Source organism: Lathyrus oleraceus, chromosome 1 (genome assembly GCF_024323335.1).
Source record: "Lathyrus oleraceus cultivar Zhongwan6 chromosome 1, CAAS_Psat_ZW6_1.0, whole genome shotgun sequence".
NCBI lineage: Eukaryota > Viridiplantae > Streptophyta > Magnoliopsida > Fabales > Fabaceae > Lathyrus > Lathyrus oleraceus.
Genome location: NC_066579.1, coordinates 392,134,804 through 392,156,471, shown reverse-complemented (window position 1 = coordinate 392,156,471; position 21,668 = coordinate 392,134,804). Strand labels below are relative to the sequence as shown.

The 21,668-nt window shown below is 41.9% G+C and overlaps 1 protein-coding gene across 1 annotated transcript; it reads right to left on the bottom strand.

The window, feature by feature from the left end:
• Nucleotides 1-15,192: 15,192 nt before the first annotated feature.
• On the bottom strand, nt 15,193-17,471 carry LOC127073991 (protein MAIN-LIKE 2-like). The gene is made up of 3 exons (XM_051015248.1): nt 16,579-17,471; nt 16,404-16,494; nt 15,193-16,319 (listed from the first exon to the last, which is right to left on the bottom strand). Exons 1-3 carry the CDS (start codon nt 17,244-17,246, stop codon nt 15,246-15,248), a joined length of 1,833 nt encoding a protein of 610 aa, XP_050871205.1. The 5' UTR covers nt 17,247-17,471; the 3' UTR covers nt 15,193-15,245.
• Between the last annotated feature and the right edge of the window lie 4,197 nt (nt 17,472-21,668).

Genomic DNA, 21,668 nt, shown 5'->3' with positions numbered 1-21,668 from the left:
GAACTTAGGGTTAACGATGCATGACAACATTAGGCTCGAGTCTCAGCTCCCTAGTTGTGTATCTTTCCCCGGTTTCTGGTTAGCAATTTAGTCCCTTTCAGGGGAACTACATCGCCCTGATCCTCGTTCCAGACGAGGTATGTAGGCAGGGGGTCGTGCGAGACCTCTCCGGGCGCCTTTTTATTTATTTGTTGGTTTGTTTGCTTTGTTATCTGATTGCATGTTTTGGGTTCGGATGCCGACGTAAGCCCAGGATTGGCTGTCGGGCTCCATGTTTGCCCATTTGAGTGTGTTTTGGTTTGGATGCCGACGTAATTCCATCCAGTGGTTGTCGGGCTCCTTGTTTGCCATCTGTTTTATTGTCTTGTGTTGTTTGGCGACTCTGCTGGGGACTTATGATGTAGACCTGTGCTGGTCCATCGTCCCTGAGTGAGTCCTTCCTAGCGTCCTAGGATTAGTTTAGGTTGCTTGTGGTGTTATTTATTGCATTTATTATTCTAACCAGTGTGTATATATTTGCATTAATGTCTGCATGCATCATACTATCATGTCGCTATCCTCTGTACAGGTGGTTCCTCTGTTTTGGGGTGGGAGTCAGTTGAGGTAAAAGGCCCAATACCCAGGCTATGAGTGAAATCTAGGAAACCTAGGAATAGAGTGATGCATGGGAAGCGGGTGGTATGGCGCCACTTAGCGGAACATTGACATCACGAGCAGTTCAGACCCTGGTGGGATATTATCGTTACATACTTCGGGTGTGTATATGATGGTATTCTGCGAAAGGTTATTTATGCTGCGTTTCTCTCGACTTTACCCTGGCCTAGATGACACCCGTGAGTGGGGAGGGAATGATCTTTATTTCAGGTACAGATGGTGACTCAGGTGGTGACTAATGGTTCCGTTGATCAGAGTCATATTTATAGGTCGGATTTATGGCCGTTTATTTTTGAGACGCCGGAGTGCTGTCCGTGATTTATCAGTGGGGATCCGTTTATTTCAGGATTCCCCGAGCCGAGATATTTATCAGTGGGGATCCGTTTATTTCAGGATTCCCCGGGCCGTTTCAGATGATTGTGGGTGTCTGCTCAGAGACTGCTGGTGATGATGATGATGTATCTGTCTTCCGTTTATTTCGGAACCCGTGGGTCAGATTGGTTACATTTCTCCTCAGATGGTAATGATCAGTCCAGAGGCCAGATTCAGTGCAGATGATCAGATGACTGGGAGGATGGCACAGTGCATTGCATTCATACATCATCCTCATTTTGCATCCATCTACACCAAACTACGTCTAGCCATATGGGGAATATTATGGATTGAGAATCTGGTTGAGAGACATCTGGATGTCAGAATATTATTGATGAATTTTTATCTGTCTCGATGAAACCAGAATCAAAGGACAGAATCTTCCTCATATGGATAGACGTTGCATTCATGCATATTAACCTGTTTGCTGTTTTGCAGGAATCATTGCTCGTGCTCGCAGAACCGTACCTTTGCACTCAACACGCCCTCACAGATATTACACCAGACGCAATACTCCTCGACTGATGGATCTTCCCAACGCTGACATTCTCGAGCTGAAAGAGAAGATGGGAGAGCTGATCAGCGTCATGCAAGAGTTTGCCTTGGGGCAGAAAGTAATTGCCGAAAAGGTGGGGAGGATTGGAGACTAGCTGAAGATGGGGAACATGCAAGGAAACGCTTCGTTGTCTGGACCGAAGAAATTCTTTGGTAATGACCAGTGCAAGGATGAGGGTGGATCGAGTGCTGGGTACGCCCAGAGAGGACACGGTAGGGGTCGTTACTACCAGCACACCTGCAAAAAGCACACCGCTGCGGTAACTATTCCTGCTGACAATCAGCCTGCACAACAGCAACAGCAGCGTCAGCCATTTCAGCGGAAGTCTCCGAGGGTAGGATATCCAGTCAGGAGGAGGATGAGTGATCGGCATTTTGACAGGCCGCCTGTGACGTACTCTGTCCTATTGAAAAAGTTGAAAGATATGGGGCTGGTACAGTTGAGGACTTTGGCACCTATGGGACCTGATCAAAGGCCGGCTAATTTTGATGAAAATGTCAAATGTGAATTCCATTCGGGTGCTCCCGGGCACAGTGTAGAGGACTGCAAAGCTTTTAAGCACGTAGTCCAAGACCTGGTGGATTCCAAGGCCCTCCATTTTTCACTATTGACAGATGTTAATGCTAATCCCATACCGGCGCATGGTCAGGCGATGGGGAATGCAATTACTGAAGATTCAGATTACACCCGGGCAGTGGGTAAAGAAACTAACAGTGACTGGGGAATTGATCAGTGGATAAAATCGTGCGTACCAGGAAGCTGGAAGGCCTAAACAAGATCATCACTGACACTCATCTGGAAGAGTAATATTTCTTGTTTTCAGTTTATTTGCATGAAAGCCATACGTGTTGCCCGACACGTAATGGTCCATTGTAAGGGCCACCTCATGTTTAAATTTGCATTTTCTGCATCATTAATAAATGGATGTTTTTCAGTCAAAAAGCGGTGTTCCCTGTTTTTCATTTATTTTTGAAGTTTAAAAACAAATAAAAATGGCAATGTTTGTTTTCTGTTTTTCCTTTTTGATTTGTCTCGTCCCAACTTCAAAAACAATTCTCCGAATCTCATTGATAACAATTTGGTTACGCCCTCATATGACTTCGACAATTCGATCTATCTTGCTGAAGAAGAAGACGAAGAAGATTGTGATCTGTTGGGATTGGCCAGATTGCTGAAAACAAGAGGAGAAGGTGATTCAGCCGCCTGAAGAGCGGATTGAGATTGTTATTCCAAGCACCGCCGAGGTCAGGAAGGAAGTAAAATTAGGGCCGCTTCAGAGGCAAGTCGAGAGCAGAATGGCAGTCTGGTTGAAGGAACACGTGGATACCTTCACCTGGTCGTGTCAGGATACGCCAGGGTCGAACACCGATATCGTTGCTCACAAGCTACCACGGAGAGAAGACTGTCCTCTTGAGAAGCAGGGCGCCGATGCCGCGTATCAGGGTGGCTTTGTTTCATGATATGATTCATCATGGAATCAGATGCTATGACATGATAGCAAAGTCCCAAGCAGAAGGGGGGCATCTGGCAGACCGGGACAAGTCGGTTGACTAGTTGAGATTATTCAAGCTGAGGTTGAGTCTGAATAAGTACACTATCAGAGTGCGATCCGGTAAATCGGTGGGGTTCAATGTCAGAGAGGAATCGAGGTTCATCCTGCTTAAAAAAAAAAAAAAAAAAAAAAAAAAAAAAAAAAAAAAAATGCCTGAACCGAGGAAAAATAGAAAAAGAGGTTCGTGGTTTCTTAGAAAGATTGGACTACCTGTCATGGTTCACATCTTATCTAACAGCCACGTGTAAACCCATATTCAAGATGTTGAAAAGGAAGATCAAACGGTCAGGCGAAATAATGATTGCCAAGGGGCATTGAAAGAATAAGTTGCAGGAACCTCTGATTCTGATACCTCCTGTGGAAGGAGCAATTGTTAATCTGTACTTGACGGCCTTCGAGGGGTCTACGAGGTGTATTGGGTCAGCATGACGAGTCTTGTCGAAAAGAGCATGCAATTTACCTTAGCAAAAAGTTTATCGACTGTGAAACAATACATTCACTGTTCGAGAAAACTTGCTGTACTTTGGCATAGGCTGCTCGCCGACTGAGACAGTATATGCTGATTCATGCCACTTTGAGGATTTCCGAGATGGATCCGATCGAGTATGGGTTTGATAAGCCAACAGCGACCGGATGGGTTGTGAGAAGAGCAAAAGAATATTGACTAATTTGGGATACTCCCAGGAAGCAAGCAAGGGGTGTATTGTCTGATTACATCGCTCCGCAACCCATGGTGGGTTATCAACCAATGAAGTTTGAGTTCCCTGATGAGGACATCTCGAGGTGCTCTAATCGAAAGATTGAGAGTAACCGATCCCGGAGGAGGGGCCTGACCCTGAATCCGAACGGATTTTGATGTCTGATGGGGAGGTTAAGGTAAATAAGCTTTGGTTGCCCGGATAACGTTTGAATGCACCGACGGTGTGATTGAGTAGGAAACTGGTATCCTGGGTATTGAACCTCGGTGCGCCTACTGGGGCAAAACCTTTCTAAACTAGTATATGGAATGGAGGCGGTGTTACCTGTTGAGGTTCAGATTCCCTCTTTGAGAGTCCTGATGGACGTGAAGTTGCAAGAGGCTGAATGGGTAAGGACCCGGTATGAAGAGTTGAGCTTGATTGAGGAAAAGAGGCTAACAGCCATCCGTCATGGACAGTTGTACCAGCAGCGAATGAAAAGTGCTTTTGACAAGAAGGTACGACCTCGGGTATATCGCGTGGGTGATATGGTGCTGAAAAGGATCCTTCCTCCTCAAAACGATCGAAGGGGCAAATGGACGCCGAATTATGAAGGTCCGTTCGTGGTCAAGAAGGTTTTCTCTGGAGGAGCCTTGTTGTTAACGACCATGGATGGTGAAGATTTTCCATCCCCTGTGGATGCGGACGCAGTTAAAAAATACTTCGTATAATTGACCCGCTGGACGAAAAGAATAAAATAGTCCAGGCAAAAAGGGGCATCCCGGCGAACCAAAAACAGAAAGAAAGGTTCGGGCAAAAATTAGGGATAAAATGAGAAAATTGTACACCCGGCAAGTCGAAAACCTGAAAAGGCGACTTGGGCAAAAAAGGGTATCCCGGTGGACTGAAAACCCGAAGGGGCGGTCCAGGCAAAAGAGGGATTGAAACGAACAACTGCGTCTAGCATGATCGTTTGCGCTTTGGTTAAAGCATCATGGATAATACCCGGTAGGGATCAGTCGGAATCGTCTTGTTCAGAAGGCAGAAAGCATGGAGAGTCTGAGGATATATGGGGTGTAACCGAGTTGGAACTCGATGAGATTACGGGTTTCACATTGCCACTAGGATAGATTTTTCCTTTTGAGCGCAATTACCTCTTTTCAGGAATTGCTTCCTTTTGTATTGCTCATTTGAGCCACACTTTTCAAATCAACAAAATGCACATTCAGTCAAATAATTTTGTTTTTGTTTTTCATTACCGTTTTGATTGCAAGAACATCCAATTATTTTTGATAAAGAATCTTTGCATTTTAACACATACAGGTTCCTTCCGATGCATGTTTATAAGATTGAGAGCTTGAAATCTTATTTGGAAGGTTGAGTGACCCAAGTGTTGAAATCTTGACACGCCTGGGGCACGGTTTTATCTGACGATCTGTTTTGCAGGAACTGTTAGATATTTTCACTCACTTGCAGGTTGTGATGTGGAAGCTTTGTAATAGATCCCCGGAGAGTTCGCTCAGGAACGGAAATGACGAGCCTTGATGATAATCAAGAAGACTCTTCAAAGTCGGAAGACTGGAAAGTTTGTAATTCCCCGCAGAGTTCGATCAGGGACGAAGGAGGAACGGAGAGACGACGAGAGACGCCCGACGACCATTGAAATTAATCAAGAAGACTCTTCAAAGTCGGAAAATTGAAATTTATGTATAAATCCCAGGAGTACGTTTCTCGTCGAGCGCGGGGTGATTTGGAATACGAGATGATGGAGCAGAAAAGGTCCAGACGAGTCTGGTAATTCTCAAAAGAGGAAAGCTGATATGAGTACTGGAGGTGGATACCGTGGTTCGACGAGTCGACGGGTGTTCTGTACTTACTTTTCTCATGTCCCAGCTAAGTCCCCAAGCAGAATCAGAGGACTAGCTCCCCAGCAGATTCCAGGTCTGTGATTTCCCCGGCCGAGTCAAGATGGTTATCTCCGGTAGGTTCAAAATGGTGTTTCCTCAGCAGCCAGGCCAGAAGGTTGCTGTTCCCCGAGTGGAGCGGGTCTTTTTCAAAGAAATATATCTCCAGCAGTTCCCCGAGTGGAGCGGGTCTTTTCCAAAGAAATATATCTCCAGCAGTTCCCCGAGTGGAGCGGGTTTTTTCAATGACATATCTCTCCAACAGTGTTCATTCTACCAGTGGATTGAACGAGTTTCCGTAGTAGACGAATATCTGCATCCCCAGCCGAGGGTATCCTACATGTGGATTGATTGGGTCCTCCCCAGCGGAGTAGTTGTCGTTCCCCTAGCAGGGTCTGGATGGTATTCCCCCAGCAGGTTGAAGATTGCTCTTTTCCCCAGCGGGAGTATCTGTGGTATTCCCACAGAGTGCAGTGAAGGATCTGTATCCCCAGCAGGTCCTCGAGAGGGTGGGGTGCAAAGGAGGTATTCCCCAGCATGTCCTCGAGAGGGTTGGGTGCAAAAGATCTGTATCCCCAGCAAGGGTTGTCTATTTCCTAGCAGCAGTGCTATCCCCGGCAGGGTGGAAATCGGAATACTGACGAGTTCCTCAGCAGAGTGTCTCGTACTCCCCAGAAGAGTCCCTTGAGGGGGATACTTTTTATGCATTCATCATGTAAATAAGCATAGCATATTGCATAGAAAAATAAATCGCGTAGCATTTCCATAATTATGGAGCATTACGCAGAAAAAGATCATGCATCATTGTTGCAAGCATAGAGCTAGTCTCAAGCCGTGGTTACCGTTTGAGAAGTGGTTGTGTCAGACAGTGAAGGTGTTACTCCGAAGAGTTTAGCCTCATGATTGGATCAGAGATGTACCCCAGTAGTGCGATACTGGAGGAAGCTTTTCCGTCGGGCCGAGATGGGAATGAAGATTGGAGAATGTTACGCGATCAGCGCGATTCAAGCCGTGATTACCGCTTGAGGTTTGGTTTTGTCTGACAGCGAAGACGATGCTCCGAGGAGTTCAGCATTGGGAATTTGGAACCACCGTTTCTTCCCAGACATCAGTAAGTGTTTGGTCGATCATTGTTTGATGTCTGTCCGCATCATTGTTTGATGTCTGTCCGCATCATTGTTTGATGTCTGTCCGCATCATTGTTTGATGTCTGTCCGCATCATTGTTTGATGTCTGTCCGCATCATTGTTTGATGTCTGTCCGCATCATTGTTTGATGTCTGTCCGCATCATTGATTGATGTCTGTCCGCATCATTGTTTGATGTCTGTCAACATCATTGTTTGATGTCCTGTCAACATCATTGTTTGATGTCCTGTCAACATCATTGTTTGATGTCCTGTCAACATCATTGTTTGATGTCCCGTCAACATCCTTGTTTGATGTCCTGTCAACATCATTGTTCGATGTCCTGTCAACATCCTTGTTCGATGTCCTGTCAACATCCTTGTTTGATGTCCTGTCAACATCATTGTTTGATGTCCTGTCAACATCATTGTTTGATGTCCTGTCAACATCATTGTTCGATGTCCTGTCAACATCATTGTTTGATGTCCCGTCAACATCCTTGTTTGATGTCCTGTCAACATCATTGTTTGATGTCTTGTCAACATCATTGTTTGATGTCCTGTCAACATCATTGTTTGATGTCCTGTCAACATCATTGTTTGATGTCCCGTCAACATCCTTGTTTGATGTCCTGTCAACATCATTGTTTGATGTCCTGTCAACATCCTTGTTTGATGTCCTGTCAACATCCTTGTTCGATGTCTGTCAACATCCTTGTTCGATGTCTGTCAACATCATTGTTCGATGTCCTGTAAACATCATTGTTCGATGTCCAGTAAAACGTCGAGTTTCTTCCCAGTCATCAGTCAGTGTCTGGTTGAAAGTGTTACTCTGAGGAGTGTGGTACCATGATGTCAGATCAACAGTGTTCCCCAGTAGTGCGATATTGGAGGAAATGTTTCCGTCGGACAGAGATGGAAATGATATCAGAAGACGTTACGCGATCAGCGCGATTCCGGGGTTCAAATGGAGAAAAGGAGATGTTGCGACATTTCTGGAGAGCGGGGTTCAAATGGAGATAGAGTTGAAGATTATATCCAGGATGAGGTCCTTGGGATTATCTTCTGTTCATGTGTCACCTTAGACTTTGGCGGATGCCAGTGGAGGTCGTTACGGGTGTCTTCGGAAGAAGAGATGCACATGTTACCTTCCTTTTGTGAAGGTGTACCCTCTGATATGTCGCCCTCAGAGTGGTTTGGTGTTAGTTCCGTCGTTGCCAGCGGAATTATCACGAGAGATTGGAGAAAAGGAAATGTGGATACATTTTCTGGAGACGGGGTTCAAATGGAGAAAAGGAAATGTGGATACATTTTCTGGAGACGGGGTTCAAATGGAGAAAAGGAAATGTGGATACATTTTCTGGAGAACGGGGTTCATTCTGGCGATCGAGAGTTATCGTCAGGCGACTGGGGTTCAAACTGGAGATGGGGTTCATTATTTTGGCAAAAAAGGAGCGCTGAGGCATTTTTCGGGGTTCAAATGCAGAGATTCGAGGATCGTTTGCGCAGAGAAAAATTTTCGGGGTTCAAGAAAATGAAAAAAAATAGAGAAATTTTCGGGGTTCAAGAAAAGCATAAACAAGAGAAGAGAATAATAATCCCGAGTGGATGTGTGGTGTTCAGGCCATGGTTATCCCTGAGTTACCATTTATTTTGGTATCCAGGTCGACGTTTCAGAGTTTGTTTCTTCGCCGATGCTGACAGGCGTTGTTAATTATTATCCCATCAGAGTGCAAATTGTTCGTCTGTTCTTGGTATTCAATCACTCTTCATCCTGATCATCCGAACGCCGAGGCTATTCGTATCGACAGGTTCACAGTGGATTGAATAGGGGCAGCTGTAACACCTCAAAATTTGCCCTCCTCTCTTGGGACTAGCATTAACATATTTGCATATCATCTTAGGACTTTAGGCATTTCATATTGCATATCATGTGGTTACAGTGTGCAAGCTATCTGCCCAAGTCTTGATCAGGAGATAGGAAGTCAGAAGGTGCAAGCCAGGGTTTTACTGACTGATCATGGCCATCTGAGGATGGGGCTGAAATTAGGGTTTCATGATTCTCAAGGGATATTGGTCTTCATCTTGTTTGAATTGATACATCATCATCATGTTTGGGTGTCATCAGAAGATTGGAGAAGATTCCTTGAGATTAGGGTTTGACCACTGGTCAACCCTAATCAGTTGTATTGGGCCAATCAGGGCTGGATCAGGAGATGAGGTTTATGATGGTTATGAGGTTCATTTTATGATTATATTGTGCTTATTGAGGCTAGGGTTTCACCCTTGAGCCATTTCAGTTGAAGATTGGGGCTCAGATTGATCAATGCATTGCCAAATTCATCTATCAGATGAAAAGTCAACTGTGGTCAACTGTACATGATCTGGTGAATTTGGAGGTGGAAATGAGTTAGACACACTTCATTCATGTTGGAACAAGTGTTAAATGACATTGCAAAGCCTAAAAATGAAGAAAATCAAGTCAGGACAAAAACTGCCAAGAATAGCAAGTGACTTGTAATTGAAGTTTCCCAAAGTGGAAAGTTTTTGACCTCAAAAACAGAAGTCCAAGGAAGCTTCAAATGAAAAATTGTTCAACATGACAGATGTAGATCTTGTTCTCACCTTTCCAAAAAGTCCAAGAACTTGAAAATCCAATGTACGGTTTGCAAGATATGGCTCAGTGAATTTCAGAAAAGACCGTAATCAGGAGGCCATAACTTCCACATGGTTTGTCCAAATTGCAAGTTCTTTATATGCACAAACTCCATTTGACATGTACTTTGAGGGTGCATCATTGTATTTGTTCAAAAATGGCCAAGGCAAAAAGTCACTTTTCAACTGGACAGCTGAATTGGACCAGGGGCAAAATTGTCCAAAAGTCAAAATATTGGGAATTTTTGAATGGGACTTTTTCCAACACCTCAGGAATGGCATTTTAAGTGTGTTTGAATATTCATTTCATGGTTAATGCACATGGTTTGAGTTTTGGCATGAAAAATGAAATGGTTAAAAATGGATACTTTACATACACATAGTGAATTTGAGAAATACACAACCAATGAAGTTGAAACAAGTTGCAATGGTTCACATATGATATTTAGAGTTTGCATGAGCTGTCAACAGGTGTCAATGTGCTGTCATGTGGAAATTCCCATTTTGCCCTCTCTTTGCAATTTACCACTTTCACTTAACATTGCATTTGGTTAATTAAGTGGATTAAGCTTGGATTAGTGCAACCTATATATTCATAATCTCTTGCTAATCATAACAGAAAATCACTTTTACCAAGATTGGATCTCAAAACCATTCCAATTCTCTCAAAATTTCATCAAGAACATTGAACTTGAAATTGACATTTCTTCATCATTCCTCAACCAAACTTCAAAATTCCTTTTGATCTGAACTCCATTCATCATTACCACGGACTGTTTTTGGAATTAAAAGGTGGAAGAAGCTTGCATCGTGGCTGTCATATGAAGGTGCTTCCATGGTGAATTCGAATTGCAAGCTTTAGGAGTGGAATCAATTGGACCTGAGCTTCATATCTTGCTTCCTCATCATTATTCAACAGCTGTTTGAGTTCAAAACACGTGGAAAACACCAACACGATTGCTGCCATTTCCAGGTTTGAGGTTTTTTTGAATCTCATAATTTGCTGCAAGTTCATGTGCGTTTGGTAGTGCATGCTGTGTAGGTCACGAATATGCTTGTGGTTTATGAAATAGTGAACTGAGTAGGGAGAAATCTTGAATTGAAATTATGAACACAAACCCTAGATCGATCGATTCTTGAGTTTTAGGAATTGTTAGTTTGTTTGGAATGTATATTTGAGATCTACATGTTCATACGAGTTCAACGACTATAGCCATGTCCATTTTCGTGCCAGTTTGTTGTTCTTCATTTTTTTCATTTTCTGGAAAATTCTGAGTTGAAAGTGATGATAGAAAGGCTGTTTGATCCAAAAAAGTGGTTTGAAAATTCAAATAGGGAGTTTCCCGCTCCCGCTCAAAATAATTACAAAAGTGCTATTGGTTTAATTAATTATTTCATTTAATTTCTAAAAAATATTTTAACACATTAAAAAAATTCATAAAAAATAGTAAAAAAATTCCTAAAAATATGGAATTTTTTTCTATGACTTTGTTGATGAGTGTAGAATTTTTTTGACCTATTGGTCAAAGTTGTGCTTGGCAAATATTTCAATTGACCTAGGGTTTTCCATTGTATGTCCATTTTTGATACATTTTGGCAATTTGATCATGAAATACTCATATCATAAAATAAATGGCTGAAAATTTTTGTGGTGGTTCTTGACTCATTGAGGATTATTTATATGTAAATTTCATGAATTTTGGATACCTGGTTAGAGAGCAGCAAATTCTGGAACTTAGGTGTGACAATTTGTGTCACACCTCATTATGTCAACTTGCAGGATTTTTTTGAGTGACCTATACATGTTAGAATTGAATGAAATTTTGCATGATGATTGGTTGGCATGTCGTGATGTTGTATGAATTTTTGTAGAATTTTTCACTGCATTTTCTATTTGATCATGATTTTTCATTTCTGGAGATCATTTGTGCAAGCTCATATAACATAGGTTGGTAGAATGATTGGGAAATGCTCACATTGTATTGTATGGCCATGAAATTTGATATGCATGAACTAGACACATTTTAGGACCTCCTTGTTTTGGTCTCATCCATTTCTTTTTTGTTTTCAATGAGATATGAATTTTTGAAGTGGATGTATGCATTGATGGTATGAATTGAAGCATGAAATGGTGTCTGTTTTTGTTGATTTTCATTGACATGGTTCCATTTTCCCAATTGAGCTCAAATTTGACATGGTAGACCTTGATTGACCCCTGTTTAGGTGTATTTAATTTGAGAATTTTTGGATGTGTTTTGGTATGGATTTGAATGCAATAATTCTGTTTGTATGTTTGGTGCTTCATTTGAACCAATATGGATTGTTTTGTGCATAACATGAGCTTGGTGGATGATATAAACATGAGACCAATGATGTTTGCTTGTGTTTGATGTTAATTTGATGTTGGTTAATGAATACCTTGCTGTTTTAACTTTTTTCTTGCTTTTGGACCCTAGGCTTGGCCTAGTGGTCTAGTTGCTAATATTTGCTTGATTTTTCAGGATCAAAAAAGCAATGTACATGGAGAATGATCCAAATCCAATTTTGATTGATGTTGTGGATGTTTGTACACTAACATAACATTGTTTTGTAGGTGTTGGAGCTTGGGCTTAAGCCTTGGGCTTGTTTTGTGTTGTATTGTTTAAACTGTTTGATTGTTTGCTGTACAATTTGTCTGATTGAATACTGACTGAGTTTGATTGTTTCCAGGTACTTTAGTTGCTCAGTTCCTTGTGAACTATTGCTTTGCTTTGCTTTGCATAAGCAATTTGCATTGAGGTAACCTACTAATCTTCATGTAGTCTGGAGACCCGGCTGTTACCGGGCCGGGCAAATTGTCTGAAGTCCTCCTTAAGAGGCAATGCTTGTGTATGTTTATTTTTAAGCCAAGCAGGAAAAGCCCTTCAAGTAAGGCAATTGGTGGAAGGTAGGGACAAGCAACCTGTCCCCCACTATTCAGTGAGTCTTCTCCTTGCTCCCATTACATGGTTGTAGCAGTGAGATCAAAAGCCCAAGATCCTGTGCAGTGCACATTGAGTCAGAGTCATCGAGTATAGAAGGGTTCCCCTATTCTGGACCCATGCTCATTTGTCAGCTCTCCCTGGTTAGGGATAAGAGCTGTGAGGTCTCATCCTCACTTCATCCTTTCATCTGCTTCACCTTAGCCTCGTAATGGCAAGGTTAAGAGCAAACGCAGCCCGTACAGACGACTTGCTTAGGCAGTCAAACCTGATTGATTGAGCCCCCTTGTTTGGCTATAGTGCGTGATATGTGGATATCTGATTGACATGTTTGTTTGAGATGCCTGTTCTCATTTAATGCTGATATATGATTGTATGCTTGTGTGCTAGCTTCTTCCCTGGTTAGGTTAGTTTGCTTATGCAAGTAGGATAGAAAACCGAACTTAGGGTTAACGATGCATGACAACATTAGGCTCGAGTCTCAGCTCCCTAGTTGTGTATCTTTCCCCGGTTTCTGGTTAGCAATTTAGTCCCTTTCAGGGGAACTACATCGCCCTGATCCTTGTTCCAGACAAGGTATGTAGGCAGGTGGTCGTGCGAGACCACTCCGGGCAACCTTTTTCTTTTTTGCGTGTGTTTACTTATTATCTGACTGTGTGTTTGGGTTCGGATGCCGACGTAAGCCCAGGATTGGCAGTCGGGCTCCACGTTTGCCCTTTTGAGTGTGTTTTGGTTCGGATGCCGACATAATTCCATCCAGTGGTTGTCGGGCTCCATGTTTGCCACCCTTGCTTGTTTGTATGTTTTGTGTTGTTTGGCGTGCGTAAGCCGAACTACAGTGGCTCTGATTCTTGTTCCAGACAAGATATGTAGGCATAAGGTGCGATACCTTATCGAGCCCGTTTCTCCTAACCCCACCTGCGTTCCCCGTGTGTGTGTGTGATGTTTAGCAACCTTTTCTTTATTCTAGGACGTGGATCCCGTCGAGTACGACGGACGTGAGGGGTGCTAATACCTTCCCCTCGCGTAACCGACTCCCGAACCTTTTCTCTCTGGTCGCGAGACCATGTCTTTCCAGGTTTCTCTGAGCGTTTCCTTTCCCTATCTTGGGATAAATAACGTTTAGTGGCGGCTCTGTGTGTTTTTATTTTTAGGCTCGCCGGTTGATTTTTCGCAGGATGCGACACACTCCAACACTCAAGTAAATATTGGAAGGAGAAGAGTGAATGAAATTTGAATTTGAAATTGTGTACCTTAAATTGGCTCGCATTCTCTTTATATAATGACGTGGTTATAACAACCCGCTAATTGTTAGATTTGCGGTGCGGGGAGCCGTTGGATTTATCTTGAATTTGAATCGCTAATATTCTTCTATATGGTAGTTCTCTTGCACTACGAATATTCTAGACGAAATTATAATTTCGTCTAAGTGATTGTCCGATAACTATTATGAACGGTCCGAAAGTGTGTATATATATATATATATATATATATATATATATATATATATATATATATATATATATATATATATATATATATATATATATATATATATATATATATATATATATATATATATATATATATATATATATATATATATATATATATATATGGATTTTTTACTAATATAACCCAAGTTTTTAAATTATTTCCCAAAATAACCCAAGTTTCAAAAAATTTCCCAATCTACCCCACCTTTACTAGGGAGGCGCCAATTGGATTGGCGCCCCCTCTTAAAAATTACAAGGAGGCGCCAATTGGATTGGCTAGGGCACCTGCCCTAGCCAATCCAATTGGCGCCTGTGTGTATTTTTTAAGAGGGGGCGCCAATCCAATTGGCGCCTCCCTTAAAAAAGCCTCAAATGAAAAAACTTCCAACATGAAAGTTGTAGATCTTTTCAAAACAATGAATTTGGATATAAATTTTGCAACATTTGGATTTTTTTTGAGAAAGTTATGGGCAGTTGAAGTTGGACTTCTGAGTTTTTCAACTGTTGTATGACCTATAATGTCTTGTATTATTTGATGTGTTTCTTTTAGAGTTATGAAATTTTGTCCAACATAACATTTGAAGTAGACATCTTAAATTTTCCAATGCACTTGGTCCCACCTCAAAATAATTAAAAATGAGTGAGTTATGTCCCTGCGAACTTGACCCAAAATTAGGGTTTCTGTCAAAACAAGTGTATGTGAACTTTGCCAAAAGGGACCAACTTCAAGCCCTTTAGTATGAATGATAAAAGCCTCAAATGACAAAACCTTCAACATAAAAGTTGTATATCTTTTCAAGATAATGAATTTGGAGTAAAGGTTTGCATCATTTGATGATTATGAGAAAGGTATGGGCACCTGAACTTGGACTATTTGACATTATAATTGTTATCTGAGTCGTAATGTTTTGTATTATTGCATGTGTTTCTTTTAGGAATATGAATTTTTGTCCAACATAACATTTGAAGTAGACATCTTAAATTTTCCAATGCACTTGGTCCCACGTCAAAATAATTAAAAATGAGTGAGTTATGTCCCTGCGAACTTGACCCAAAATTAGGGTTTCTGTCAAAACAAGTGTATGTGAACTTTGCCAAAAGGGACCAACTTCAAGCCCTTCAACATAACAATAACAAGTCCTTGAATTAGGGTTTTTGACCTATAAATTTTTGTTTTATGATATGTGTTTATTTTAGAATTATGAAAGAAACTTAATGTTTGGAGAATACACAAAGATAAATTTGACATAATACGAATTGATATTAATAAAATTTGGATTTTACACAATGAATCCTAATGGTGATGACCGGGATCACCTAACCGACCTCCGGTCCCACATCCCCTAGCTATCCTAACCCTTGGCCCTAACCCACGTTGACGATTCTGAACCGGTGTTTGTTCATCTGATGGTCCAGGAGCGTCATTACCGCCTACAGGAGAAGATCCGTTGAGGTATGCAGCCAACTCAGCATAGTCTTCAGTATTCAATGATGGTGTACCGGCGTAGCTGAGCTCATGACCCATGCCAGAGAAGTTGGGGTGTGGTTGACTCATGGATGGGCGACCAGGACGGTTGAAGGGGGACATGGGTGACAATGATGGGTCTAGGAAAGGTTGGAAAGGTTGTTGGGGTGTTTGGAAGAGATATGGTTGTGGGATGTTTTGGTATTGTGATGTTTGGGGTTGTTGGCTACGGTAGGTGATGGGGCGGTTAGTGTTTTGGGTAAGGCGACTTTGGTAGGGTGATGGTGTGGGTGCGAAGCGATGTTCGGTCGAAGGTTGATGGTCCATTTGTTGGTGGTGGTATGGGGGATGTTCTTGGTTTTGGGGTTGGGTGAATGGCATGTTTTGGTTGTATGTTTGTGTGTTTGTGGAACGGAAAGTTTGTTGGATAGGTGGTTGTGAGTAACCGGGCTGAGAATGTTGCTGGGGGTTAGATGTTGAGGCTTCTTGTGTGTAAGTTGTCTGGCGTGGGTCGTAGAGGTACATATCATCGGCGATGAATTGAAATCCAACTGATCTATACCAAGCCATATAAGTACGACTTGGTTTTACCTCATTTGGCATGACTGCGTCAGTTAAGACATGGTCATGACGGTGCTTCCACTTGCGACACTCTGATCTTGCGAAGGTTTGCCAAGGGTTGTAGTTCCATTGGTCGTTCACTTTGCGCATATGCCATTCTCCTAGGCTAGCTGGGGGATCTGGGATATTCTGGACCATACCAAACTGCAGCTTCACACGATCGGTGTTGTGCAGCTCCACTGTTGTGAACCGTATTATCGGTGCGCATGTTGTCCATACGGCTGCGTCTTCAGGGTTGATCTGATGCTCATGTTCCATATTAAGGTATGGACGCCAAATGAACTGAAATGTTAAAGACAATAGGATTTAAATGAATGTAGAAAAAGTCAATATAATATGAAGAAATAATGTAATTATTTTGCTTACGTCTGTCGGTCGAAGGTGATCCAACAGGTTGCGATATTGAGTAATACAGTGTCTCGGACATCTGCTGTAATTCATACCGCGTGCCGACCATCTACACCAAAAAGTTTAAAAAAATTAGTTATGGGTAATAAACTGTAAGGAAGGAAGTAAAGACATAGCAATTTAAACAACTTACTTTTTTGCATATGGAAAAGTGAAGGGGTTGCTATTGACCGGTGCTAGAGACGGTAGTCTTGACCATCCCCATGCTTGTAGCAAAACAGCACATCCAGAAAATGTAGAAGTATCTTTGTGGCAGTTTTTGCACAAAGAACTATAGAGATAGGCTAGACATGCGGATCCCCAACTATAACTACCTATTCTATCTATATCTCTAAGTAAAGGTAAGTACATAATATGCATGCTAGAACCACTACCTTCGGGAAATAAAAAGGATCCTAGTAACAACATAATGTAACACCTAGTTTTGATGATTCGAGCCTCTTCGGTAGAATGCTCATCTAAATAAAAACTATTATAATATGACTTTAGGCGAGATAGTAGTATACCTTGTCCCCTAGCATTATCATCTAACAAATCAACGTTTAAAAGCTCCATGCAAATTGAATTAGGAAAGTTGGTCTTACCATTAACGGCTTTGCCTTCTATTCGTAGTCCTAAAAGCATGTAGACGTCTTCTAACGTCACGGTACACTCACCGGTTGGAAACCAAAATGTGTGTGTCTCTGGCCTCCATCTTTCGCATAAGGCTAGAATGAATTTGTTATCTATAGACCAAGACATAATTTTGCTAAGGTGACCAAAACCGGCGAGTTCAACATAAGGTTGAATCATCGGGTCCATGTGGACAAATTCGTGGACTCTAGTGCGAAACCTTGAGACCTCCTATAATAGAAATAATGAAACACATGACTAAGTCGGTATTTCAAAATAAAATGGGGTTGGTGGAGATGAAACATAAAAAAGAAGTATAAGAAAAAACTTACGTATGTTGCGATGTTTGCAACTGTTCCTCTGTGTGCTTCGCCCATTGTGAGTAAAGACATATTGTTGGGGAGTTAGTGTAGATGAAAACGGAAGATTTTGTAGAAGATGAAATTGTAACAGAAGTAATGTAGATGAAGTAGTGAGAAATGTAGATGAAGTAGTGAGAATGTTGGTGTGAAAGAATTGGTGAAGGAGTGAATCAATTTATAGGCAAATGGAAGAGTGCATGAAAAATTGTGTTTGCATGGTGTCTCCACCTCATTTGGCGACCATGTACATTATTTAGGAGGGGGCGCCATTCAAATTGGCGACACCCTAGGGCACATGCATGCAAGCCTAGTTCTGAATGCTTGGTTTCAAGGACTGACTAAGGGGGGCGCCATTCAAATTGGCGACCATGTGCAAGTCCTAAAGGTAGGCGCCAATCCAATTGGCGCCACCCTTTGCATGCTCAACACGTGGCATTGCTGTCTCCTGCATGCTGAACAATTCACTTATGGATGGCTTGCTTGATTGACACATCATCTCTGACCATCTTAGGTGTCCGACACGTGTCTGTCTTGTCTCCTGTATGCTGATGACTACCTTCTTGATAGCTTGCCTGGCTGACACATCAACTCACACTGTCTTGCAGGATTGACACATCATCTCTGACCGTCTTAGGTGTCCGACACGTGTCTGTCTTGTCTCCTGTATGCTGATGACTACCTACTTGATAGCTTGCATGACAGACACATCAACTCTTGACTACCTAGCATGCTTGACACATCAACTCACACTGTCTTGCATGACAGACACCTCATCTCTGAACTAGCTAGCATGCTTGACACATCAAGTCACACTGTCTTACATGACAGACACATCATCTCTGAAATTACTTGCATGCTTGACACGGTATCTCAGACTAGCTTCAATGTGAGACATTAATACCATCTATTTAAGTGTCTTACTATCACATTCATCTGCACTTGCAAAATACTTTTCATCTCCAAAATACTTTTCATCTTCACTCACTTTCATCTGCACTTGCAAAATACTTTTCATCTCCAAAATGTCATCTTCATCATTATACAGTATCAACGTTCACTGCAACGGTGAAACTTTTGAGTCTGAGCTTCATGGTTTTTGTTTTAGAAACACTGATACCATTAGAGTTTCGATGAAGAGAAATGCAACCTTTTTGCATTTCAAAAAAAGAATACAATCCTTTATACAGGGAGGTATTGTGTCAAGGATGACATATCAGAATCCTATATTTTTTGAGAATGGTCAATGCAAGTTTTTCCCCCTAAAGATACGAGACGATGAAGATGTGCAAAGCATGTTTCTTAGTCATGAACATTCAGGCATGGATTCTATCGAGTTGTACATTACTCTACAACCATGTATACCGTCTCAACAGTCTCAAGTAACATATCAGGATCCAGCTGGTGGAGATGATGCAGATGATGCACAATGCTCAGATGAACTCAACCCAGAAGCAGAAGTAGAGGTCGACGTTGTTGATGAAGAAGAAGAGGAGACTGAGATACAGGTTGATCACATCCTGAATAACGACGATGAAGATGAGGCTCAACCACCACCAATACCTCCTACTCATGTCTATATTCCTCCTCAACATATGACAAATATGGATCTTCACGATGATGAAATGTCCGACAGTGTCTTCTACAATCCGTATCCGAGACCAGTAGGAGAATTAAAGGTGGGAGACATGTTTCGTACCAAAGAGGAATGTGTCTTGGCAATCAAAAAATATCACATGAACAACTTTGTTGACTTTACGGTTAAACGCACTGATTCAAGAAGGTATGTTATTGAATGTTGTAACATGCTATGTAAGTTTCGTTTGGCTGCATCTTACAAGAAGAGAAATGACTCTTGGGAGATCGCTTCAATAGACCCACCACACAGTTGCGTCGCAACAACCGTTGCACAAGATCACCGTCAACTGAGCACAGCATTGATTTGTCGAGACATTCTGCCATTGGTAAACAAAGACCCATCAGTGAAGGTGAGTATAATTATATCACATATCCGAACAACATATAATTATACTCCATCTTACAAGAAAGCATGGATTGCGAGGACAAAGGCTGTTGAGCAGGTTTTCGGCAACTGGGAGGACTCATTCAAAGAATTACCACGATTTTTATGGGCACTAAAAACTTATGTCCCAGGAACCGTGGCAATTCTGGAGACAGTGCCAGCAATGATGCCAGACGGAACCTGTGCTATAGGTAATAGAATATTCCACCGTCTCTTTTGGGCATTTGACCCTTGCATCAAAGGTTTCGCATTCTGCAAACCTCTCCTGCAAATTGATGGCACTTGGTTATACGGAAAATACAAGGGTACGTTGCTCATGGCAGTTGCACAAGACGGTAACAACAATGTATTTCCCGTTGCCTTTGCTCTTGTTGAAGGTGAAACAGCTGCTGGATGGGGTTTCTTTCTTCGACATCTCAGAACGCATGTCGCACCACAAGCCAATCTATGTCTGATTTCTGATAGACATGCTGCCATCGAAAGTGCCTACAACAACCATGAAAACGGATGGCATGATCCTCCTTCTACACATGTCTACTGTATCAGACACATAGCACAAAACTTCATGCGTGCTATAAAAGATAAGAATCTTCGCAAGAAGGTGGTGAATGCTGGGTATGCTTTAACTCAACCGTCTTTTCAATATTATCGTGATGAGATTCGACTGTCTAATGAAGATGCGGGGAGATGGATAAATAACATCCCAGTAGAGCAGTGGACAAGAGCATTTGACGGTGGTTGTCGATGGGGCCACATGACAACAAACATTGTGGAATGCATGAACGGGGTTTTCAAAGGAATTCGAAACCTGCCGATAACCGCCTTGGTAAGATCAACCTATTATAGGTTGGCTTCTATGTTCGCAACCAGAGGCGAAAGATGGAGTGCAGTGTTAATGTCTGGACAAGTATTCAGTGAATGTTGCATGAAGGTCATGAAAGAGGAGAGCATCAAAGCTACGACACACGCTGTAACCGTGTTTGACCGTCATAGACAAAATTTCAGCGTCCAGGAAACAATGGGCAACAGCGAGGGGAGACCAAATTTAGCCTACGCTGTTAGACTAAACACAAGTTGGTGCGATTGTGGAAAATTTCAGGCCTTCCGCATACCTTGCTCCCATGTCATTGCAGCATGCGCTTATACTCGTCAAGACGCTAACACCTATTTATCTGATGTGTACAAGGCCAACACCATCATGAATGTATATAGTCGAGGCTTTTCAGTACTACCCATGGAGGATTACTGGCCTCCATATGAAGGAGATATTGTTTGGCACAATGAAGAGATGCGTAGAAAGAAGAAAGGAAGGCCAAACAGCACACGTATAAGAACAGAGATGGATTCCACAGATAAAATGATAAGATTATGTAGTATCTGTCGTCAACCAGGACACAACAAAAACAACTGTCCCAATCTAGGAGCATCATCTAGATCTTAAGCTTATTGTAATATGATATCTAGATCTTAAGCTATTTGTAACATTGTATCTACATCTTATGCTTTTTGTAACATTGTATTTCTGTAACAATCAATAATTATATATCATTAAGTTCTTGTTACAACGAGTTTCATAACCAACATCAGTACAAAATATCTGAAAACATAAATAATTCTAACTGATTACAACAATCAAATTAATGTCGTCTCGACCGAACATCATTTCCCTAGCATCCTTATCAGTCCTCATTCGCACCCAACCAAAGATACTGTCAAGTCTCTCAATACTTCTGATTTTTTCCCCTTCTGGTATCTTCCCGTCTAACCATCGAACCAGCTCCCTCTTCAGTTGATCTAACGTGGTGATGTTCCAAAACAGCATCACCAATTGAGGTTTGTCTCTCGCATAAATCACCTTACCGTATCGGCGACGAACACCAAACATGATAGCCAAATGATTATTTGAGTTGTGGAACAATAGGTCACACAACGCATCTATTTATAATACAAAAAAGGCATTTTATGATGGACTCGGCAATTGAGTTGGCGCCTCCTTTTAAAACATACACATAGGCGCCAATTTGATTGGCTAGGGCACCTACCCTAAGCTAGGGCACCTGCCCTAGCCAATCCAATTGGCGCCTCCATTCAAGTTTTAACAACAGTCGCCATATGAACAACTTTCATTTTCATCAAAAATCCATTTGAAACTTGGAAGCTCATCATTCATTTCAGAACATTATAGGTCATTCTGACAGAAACCCTAATTTTGGGTCAAGTTCGCAGATA

Bases quoted from the DNA above. Each gene is read 5' to 3' on its own strand.
- LOC127073991 (XM_051015248.1), bottom strand. From the start codon at position 17,246: ATGGACCCGATGATTCAACCTTATGTTGAACTCGCCGGTTTTGGTCAC. The intron at 16,495-16,578 runs GTAAGTTGTTTA...TTTTTGGTGTAG, and splicing joins ACTTTTCCATATGCAAAAAA to ATGGTCGGCACGCGGTATGA. The intron at 16,320-16,403 runs GTAAGCAAAATA...TTAACATTTCAG, and splicing joins ATCACCTTCGACCGACAGAC to TTCATTTGGCGTCCATACCT.